At 26.6% G+C, this 7,972-nt stretch overlaps 2 protein-coding genes across 5 annotated transcripts; both read right to left on the reverse strand.

The window, feature by feature from the left end:
* Positions 1–85: 85 nt before the first annotated feature.
* Positions 86–4,563, reverse strand: LOC100642534 (ATP-dependent DNA helicase Q5). Of its 2 annotated transcripts, XM_003399887.4 has the most exons (13): positions 4,332–4,563; positions 4,086–4,210; positions 3,805–3,969; positions 3,546–3,722; positions 3,289–3,468; positions 3,083–3,188; positions 2,890–3,001; positions 2,585–2,812; positions 2,316–2,510; positions 2,105–2,228; positions 1,762–2,034; positions 470–1,682; positions 86–395 (listed from the first exon to the last, which is right to left on the reverse strand). In XM_003399887.4, exons 1-13 carry the CDS (start codon positions 4,417–4,419, stop codon positions 346–348), a joined length of 3,036 nt encoding a protein of 1,011 aa, XP_003399935.2. In that variant the 5' UTR covers positions 4,420–4,563; the 3' UTR covers positions 86–345. The 2 variants fall into 2 exon arrangements, with proteins under 2 accessions (XP_003399935.2, XP_012170591.2); XM_012315201.3 differs by lacking the exons at positions 3,805–3,969; positions 4,086–4,210; positions 4,332–4,563 and having other exon boundaries at positions 3,289–3,488; positions 3,546–3,665.
* Positions 4,564–5,064: 501 nt separating this feature from the next.
* Positions 5,065–7,894, reverse strand: LOC100642416. 3 transcript variants are annotated; one of them, XM_048411061.1, is made up of 9 exons: positions 7,708–7,894; positions 7,332–7,501; positions 6,951–7,195; positions 6,666–6,892; positions 6,336–6,599; positions 6,069–6,260; positions 5,748–5,989; positions 5,336–5,650; positions 5,065–5,266 (listed from the first exon to the last, which is right to left on the reverse strand). In XM_048411061.1, exons 2-9 carry the CDS (start codon positions 7,412–7,414, stop codon positions 5,146–5,148), a joined length of 1,689 nt encoding a protein of 562 aa, XP_048267018.1. In that variant the 5' UTR covers positions 7,415–7,501; positions 7,708–7,894; the 3' UTR covers positions 5,065–5,145. The 3 variants fall into 3 exon arrangements, with proteins under 3 accessions (XP_048267018.1, XP_012170590.2, XP_048267019.1); XM_012315200.3 differs by having other exon boundaries at positions 7,693–7,894; XM_048411062.1 differs by lacking the exons at positions 7,332–7,501; positions 7,708–7,894 and having other exon boundaries at positions 6,666–6,863; positions 6,951–7,125.
* Positions 7,895–7,972: the final 78 nt, after the last annotated feature.

A 7,972-nucleotide genomic window follows, 5' to 3' on the forward strand; every position in this document is an offset into this window, starting at 1 on the left:
AATAATGTTTTTAACACAGGGCCCCAAATTTATTTTATAATACAATGCCAACATATTCTATGAGCAAAAATAAGAAACTCATAAATACTTTAAGCATAGGCTCATAAATACTTTATTAAAAACAACAGCGGTTTGATTCTACAAATACAAAAATTTCAATAGAAAGATACATTTAATGATACACTTAAGAAATTCGAGTTTTAATTTACAAGTACAATACCAATATAAATATGTATAATGAATAAAAAATTTTTCTTAAATCAAATTATGATTTCATATCTATACAGGTATATATACAATTGTAATAGTTTACAATATTCGAATGGACACTTGTAACAAAGACTATTAATTCTGTGTCATATATGTTGCAACAAATTGTTGTATTCCCTCTTTATCTGAAACATTTACCATCAATTCAAAGTAATTGAATAACATAAAAAGATGAAAACTTTTTAAAATTGTACATTACCAAATATTTTTTTTCCAAGGAGAGTATAATGCATTTCTCTACATATTTTTGAAAATGTCGTTCGATCAGGAATACGTTCAGATGGGTAATACTTCATTAAATATGATTTTAAAATTTTTACAGTTTTAAATTGTGTAGCTTTATCTGCAGGTACAAGTTTCTTTTTATCTTTATCTGTGTATTGCTTTAAATGGTCTTTTCTATCACGTTTCTCTTGCAAACATTTTTTTATTTCTACATGTTCAACTATTATGCTTTCCTGTTCTGACATTTCTTTTCTTTCTACATCTTCTGTTGTTGTAAATATTCTTTTATCTTTAATGTCTTTGGTTTCAATTTTTTCATGATCAATTTTATTATTTTTATCGCTAAAGATTTCATTTACTTCAATGTCTTCAGTATTGGTAACCTTTTCCTCGTTAATTACAGAACATTTTTTTTCTTCAAACTTGACCTTTTTATTCAATTTTGTATTTACGTTACTTTCAAATAAATTTACATCTTTACGTTTCTTTTTATTTTGACATTTTGATTCTTTTTCAACCTCGATATTAGTACTACCGTTACTCTCATTATCTTCTATAACTACAACAGAATTTGATTTTGTAGATTGCAAAATTTGCTCATAAACTGATTTACTTGCGGGATACGCTTTTTTAGTTTTGGGACTTTCCTTTGCGGGTTTTTTTGAAAATTTTCGTGACTTTTTATTGTGATCCTTTAGTAACATTTCTTCGTGAATCTTTCGAGCACATGTGAAACCACTTAATGCTTGAATGTCAGTAGTCTTATGCTGTATTATAGCTTTTTCACTGTCTTTTTTTGTGAGGTAACTATTTTTAACAACCACATCTTCGGTAAAAAGGAGGCAATTTTTACTATCATCATCTTTTGATTCTACCATACTGATATCTTTATTATTGTCTTGCAAAATACTTGCCTCGAATATATTTTTCTTATTAGTAGGCTTATTTCCCAATATTTTTTCGCTCTTTTTTAGTTCTAGAGCAGTCTTAAATGTAGGGCATAAAATATTTGTATTTGCTTGTTTACTTAACTTATCTTCTGTATCATGTTCTAAATGACTATCATTTCTTTCTTTATCATATTCATTAAAATATTCTGGTCGCTTATTTTGTTTACTCTTTGCGTTAAAATCGCGTAAATGTTCATGTAACGTACTAGAACTGGTACATTTCCGTATCGAAGAAATCTGTATTTACCAAAAACTCAAGTTATTAAACACCATGAATGAAGTATGAATGAACTATATAAAATGCCAAATTACATACCAATTTAGACATATCAAATTTATATTTATTTGCAATTTTACTGCTGCATAACTCTTTATATTCAAGATCATATGCTAAATCATGCATATCAATCTCTTGAATTTGTCCTTTAGATTCAGGAAAAACCGCTTCATAATTATCCAGTAAGGCTGATCTCAATTGATTGTAGAAATGTTCACGAATTTGCACAGCTAAACCTTTTATTTTTATATCAGTACTTTCAGGTGCACGTACATGAGATTTTTTAGCATCTTCACGATTTTGTTTTTTTAACTAAAATAGGAAAAATACAGATAAGAAAAAAGATAAAAAAGATATAAATCTACCCTTTAGATATATTTACCTCGTCGCTTTTATTATTATTTCTCCGAATAGCAAACTGTTTTTCAATTAATTCTTTTGTTTCTCGTTTACTTTCAGCTAATAATTTTTCCCTTGAGTCTAATCTCCCTCCATATTCATTTTCACTGTAGATAAAAAATAATTAAAACTGAGATAATTACAATTTAGTAAAAAATATATATAACCATAATATTTTTAAGTATATTACTTACTCAGCATCATACTTTGGTAAAGCAATACCATCTAAATTGCTACTGGACTTAGGTTGAGATTGTGATCTAGTTTGACACATTTCAAACTTTGATATTCTTGCTTGAACATCATCTTTCTTTTTACATACATCACACCTATCTTCACATGGAGGTGGATTATCTCCAAAATATTTAGAGAACACTGCATGTCTACATCTGTAGAATCCATTAAACTGTACTTAAATACTTGTATATAAAAGAATATTTGTAGATAATATAATAATTCTTACTTTGCTTCAAGACAGTAAGAAACAGTTTTTTCAAAATTTTTCCAATTTAATTTTACAAGCTCAGACTTTTTTCGCGTAACTTCTTCTTTAATAAGAAATGCAATAGCTGAATATTCTTTATTACTAAAATAAATTCTACAAAATGCTGGTTTACCATCCCTGCCAGCTCTACCAGATTCTTGGTAATATGCTGCTATATTTTGAGGAACTGTCCAATGCACTACAAATCTGCATGTAAAATTACAATATTACTATTAAATGTCAGTAAAAGTGACATATGCTTCCTATGAAATAAAATAATTTACCTAACAGAGCCCTTGTCTACACCCATCCCAAAACTACATGTTGCTGCAATAACAGGTACTTCACCAGATGTCCATTTATTTTGAACCTCATTACGTTCTTGATTTTTTAAACCTGTAGAAATAATTATTAGATATTACTAGTTGTTTTATCATTGTTAGTTTCATGAGTATTAGGGATAATAATAACATTTACCTGCATGATATGCTAAAGCAGGTATACCAGAACTGGATAATTTATGTGCAATTATTTCGGTTGCTTCTTTTTTTCTACAATAGATAATGCCACAATTTTTTTTGGCCTGCAATTAATTTTTTTATATATGTTACATATTATGTACTTATGTATGTTACCTAACATATGTTACATATATTATAAGTTTATCATGCACAATAACTTACTTTTGGAATGGATCTATCTTGGGAATTAAGAGCTTCTATAACAAAATTTCTTAGATGTTCAAATGGCTTGTCTAATATTTCTAAAAACCATACATCATAATAAAGATTAGGTCGAAATACAGGAACTGAGAATATGGCAGGGTTTTTCATATTTAAGCATTGAAGTATATCATCTTTCACCTATAATAATATATTTCACACTATTTAAATTTTAAACCTTTGTTAATACCTTAAGTTTGTAAAGTATACATACTTACCTCTTTTGCAGCAGTAGCTGTTAATGCAATTATGGGAATATTAGGACATAATTTTTTAAATTTTCCTAATTCTCTATAACTAGGTCTAAAATCATGACCCCACTGACTCAAACAGTGAGCTTCATCAACAACAAAATAAGATAATGCTTTTATTTTGTTCAATCTTGTTATTGTGGCCTGTAGAAAGGTAATTTGAATAATCAATTAATATGCATACAGTCATTGGAAATTCTATCACAATTGTAAATTAGTCATTTACTTGAAAATGTTGTTGTGCACCCATTTCAGGAGTAACATATAATAATTTGATTTTTGGAGAATTAGATGCCAAATCTTTCATTATTGCAGTTCTTTCTTTAGTGGATGTAGTTGAATTCAATGAGTTTGCATTAACTTTCTTACTTATTAAAAAGTCAACTTGATTCTACAATAAAAAAACATTATATGATAGATTCAATTTGTTTTTGGATATTCTACATTACTATATGATGCTCATGTATGATACATATTTGTAACATATATATATATACACACATATACCTTTATTAAAGCTAGTAATGGTGAAAAAACAATTGTGATTTTATCTTCTTTCATTAAAGCTGGCAATTGAAAACAAAGTGATTTCCCAGATCCAGTTGGCATACACACAAATACATCTTGTTTGGCTAAAAATGTTTAATTTATTGTAGTTGATTTATTCAGAAAAAATAAGAATAACAACAAATTTTAATGCGGATAAAAAAATAAGTAAATTCCATATATTTGTTATTTATAAATGACATCAACCTTTATAAACAGCAGTGGTTGCTTGTTTCTGAATATCACTTTTAAAATCATCATAACCAAATATAGACTTCAGAACAACTGACAGCATTTTATCCCACAATAAATTAAATTCTTTAATCGTAAAAGTGTAGAGATACAATTATTGTTTGTACATTATACAAAATAATTCTTTTTAGTTTTTATTCTTGTAGACTAAACTTGTAAATACTCTACTTACAAAACCCGCCATGATTATAAGTATTGATAAAGTCACTATAAATACTAGGATACTATAGCCCATTCAACGAGACGAGTGTAAACGTAAACAAAATATAATGCTGTGACTGCAACTATTGGCTGCCGACTAGTGAAACTCTGTCGACGCTAGTTACTAATCACTAGTCGGCAGCTATTACAGTCGTAGCAATCAAATTTTAAGTTTAGTGCCTCGCCTCGTTTTTTTTATAATAATTTTGGTTTGGCAATTAAGCGGTATGCGAATTTTGTCAATAGGTGGTCTTAGCACATTTTTTTGTTTTGTCAACGTGTTCAAAGTACCTAACCTGTATTGCTTTCATATTGTTTGGACTTCCACCTTTAATTTAGTAAAAAAATTGTATCGATTAGTTATTTAGTTTCGTTTTTATCCCAATTTAAAAAATTTAAAAATCCTTCTTATTTAAAATCACATAATTGCCAACCCAATAAATAATAACTATATTTTTAATGTTACAAAATTTAATAACAAAATATATAAATTATTCTATTATACATATGTAGTTCTATGTCATAAAAATTTTGAATTATAAAAAATAGAATACATTTATACACATAACTATGTAGGATTTTGTAACCTATATAATAATAAATCATAAAATTCTATCCACTCTGGGAAGGTTGCACCATCTACAGCTTTTTCAATTACTTCCATTACTTTTTGAACTGGTTGATTTACCCTGTTAGTAATAATACAAACGTTAATATCCATCCACAGTCAAAATATTAATTGTAATTGATATACTTACCAATCATTTAAGATTTCATTAAATTCATCAATTTCTTCCCTCGTTTTCGTATTAATATTTTGTGATAATTTCAAAAGTTCCACTGTATTATAATTATTCTCTTCATATGTTATTGGCGGTAAATGAAATGTATTTAGATTTTCTTCAGTTTCTAAGGATTCTAATTTTTTATACATGAACATTGAAATTAGATTTTTATAACATTCTATTAAAGAATATATAGGAATTTGAATCAATGGAAAATATGATGCAAGATTTGAAATTTGGGAGTTAGTAATTGAAACCGATGCTTCACTGAAACAACTTTTTGTATGCCTAAAACATTTGCATAATATACAAATCAATTTACAATTTTTATTTTAGATTTAGAAATAGAAAGTAATCAATTTTTACAATATGGAAGAAGTCTGACCTGTAAATTCCAATTTCTCCTTTTAACATGACTTTCTTTAAAGCATTAAGATCTAAAACATTATGAAATATATCCAATTCAGTAGATAAATCATTTTTTAACATTGTACAGTCATAACCATCATTTCGCATTGTTATTATTTTTTGTAACTCCGCATTTATTTTTTCTTCTGTTTTCATGAGAAACATTGGTGCAGATTTCAAAAGGTTTAACGATTGCTGTATATCTTGTATACATGTCGCCTAGAATTAATTTAAGATTAATGCAAAAATAATCATGTATACATATACACACTACAATAATTATAAAATGTTAACATACAACTTCAGCACTAGTATTTTGAATTTCTAGAACTAGTTGTGTTAGATCAAATGCAAATGTGTTACTTTCATATAAATCATCCCGAATTTTATCAATTTCTCTTTGTAAACTTCTTTGCTCACTTTCTAATTTGTGCACTTCTAATGCTAATGCTAACCACTCACTTATATCTGTAGAATTATTTGAAGCTGTCTAAAATTAGAATTAAAAATAACAAAGTTAATATTTAATATTTAATTTTTTGTATTTAACCAATATTTAACATACCTCAATCTTTTCTATATATTCCAAAACATTTTGTTGATGATTACTTGTTCTTGCATTGTATAATAATCGTTTGGAGACTATAGAAATATGCTGTCCATATGTTTTAGCAATACCTATATTTATGTGTTTTCCATTTGGCTCCACCGATTTCATATTTTCTGATTTAATTAATGTATCCAGATCTTCAGTTAAACTTTGATATAAATAATGCCATAATGTAGATACTTCAATGTGACTAAGATTATTTAATACTATATCCCACACCTATAAATATAATCTAAATAATATACATATAATTGTCATTGTCTTCAATGATATATAAATACATACTTGTCTTTTATTTGCTCCAGTCCAAAGACTTGTCACTACATCTGACATTTCCTTTAGTACTTTATGATCTAAATCTTTGCAAGTTTGTGGCATCAAATGTTGACAAACTAATCTCATATTATTACAATCATGAAGTTGTGTATTAGTTTGATCATATTTCATCTGAAGTAAATCTCTTCTTGCTCTTATGACAGAACGCTTAGATGAAATATCTCTTAGTTTTTGGACTAAATAAAAATATTTGTTAAATATATATTCTTTGTCATACTTTTGTTAATAACATACCTTTTTGCCTAACTCTAAAATCTTGTTGTTCATATTCTTCCTCTAACTTAGATATTTGATCCCTTAAATTAATTTTTTCTGATTTTAATTCTAATAAATTTTTCATACATTGAACAGCTTTATTAGATGTTTTCTGTTTTAAATGATACAATAAGACATTTTTTCTTATTGTTTTTGCTTCTTTAGCATTAAATATAACCTCAGCTAAATCATCCCACATCAATCCAGCAAGACCTGAATACAACCTATCACAAATAATGGATAATTTAAAATTGAAATATGTATATAATTATAATTTAAGTAGTGTCATACATGATCAAGAATAAAGTTATAAGACACATTATATATAAGTAAAAATAAATTTATAAATTTTATACAAACATTTGTTTTACTGAATCGTTGAATATTGTAGGTGGACATTCTAATTGATAAATCCATGTAAATACATCCATAGATTTTTCCATAATTATAAAACGTTAATTATAACCACAATAAAATATATTATAAACATAACCGAAAGAAATTTAATACACCTACGCCTTTACGTCGAACTGAAAAATTAATATAAATATAATTTTACACTGAATCTTGAAATAGATACAATAAAAATAAAAAATAAATATATTATTTAATATACAAAACTTAATAGAATTGTAAAAATAATTTCTAACTGTTTTCAGTGTTATATAAAAATAAAAAATTTATTAAAACTAAATGAAATTTAAGTTATTTAAACCGTTACCCGTAAGATCTTTACCAAACATTTAATTGATCATATATTATTTTGTCTAGAACAAGTTATATGAATTAAATAAGTATGAACTACTTCACAAATCACTAAAATAACGTGTAAACAAAAATGTGTAGAAAAATTAATTCTTTTTTAATTCAAATCTAGTTAACGGCGCAGTATTAGGCCCAATTTTTACGTCCATAGACAAGTTGTAAGATAGAAAATCATCTTGCTACTTTTATGCAATTTCCAACGTTATCGATTCACCATACAAAGAATTTATAGCGTC

Source organism: Bombus terrestris, chromosome 12 (assembly GCF_910591885.1).
Source record: "Bombus terrestris chromosome 12, iyBomTerr1.2, whole genome shotgun sequence".
Taxonomy (NCBI): domain Eukaryota; kingdom Metazoa; phylum Arthropoda; class Insecta; order Hymenoptera; family Apidae; genus Bombus; species Bombus terrestris.

What these genes read in the sequence shown, in the direction of transcription:
- LOC100642416 (XM_048411061.1), bottom strand. Translation starts at nt 7,414, where the DNA reads ATGGAAAAATCTATGGATGTATTTACATGGATTTATCAATTAGAATGT. An exon ending in AACGATTCAGTAAAACAAAT is followed by an intron (nt 7,196 to 7,331) that starts GTTTGTATAAAA and finishes TATTTGTGATAG; the next exon opens with GTTGTATTCAGGTCTTGCTG. An exon ending in TTTTAGAGTTAGGCAAAAAG is followed by an intron (nt 6,893 to 6,950) that starts GTATGTTATTAA and finishes ATTTTTATTTAG; the next exon opens with TCCAAAAACTAAGAGATATT.
- LOC100642534 (XM_003399887.4), bottom strand. Translation starts at nt 4,419, where the DNA reads ATGCTGTCAGTTGTTCTGAAGTCTATATTTGGTTATGATGATTTTAAA. An exon ending in TCTTACTGTCTTGAAGCAAA is followed by an intron (nt 2,511 to 2,584) that starts GTAAGAATTATT and finishes TGGATTCTACAG; the next exon opens with ATGTAGACATGCAGTGTTCT. An exon ending in CCTTGGAAAAAAAATATTTG is followed by an intron (nt 396 to 469) that starts GTAATGTACAAT and finishes TAAATGTTTCAG; the next exon opens with ATAAAGAGGGAATACAACAA.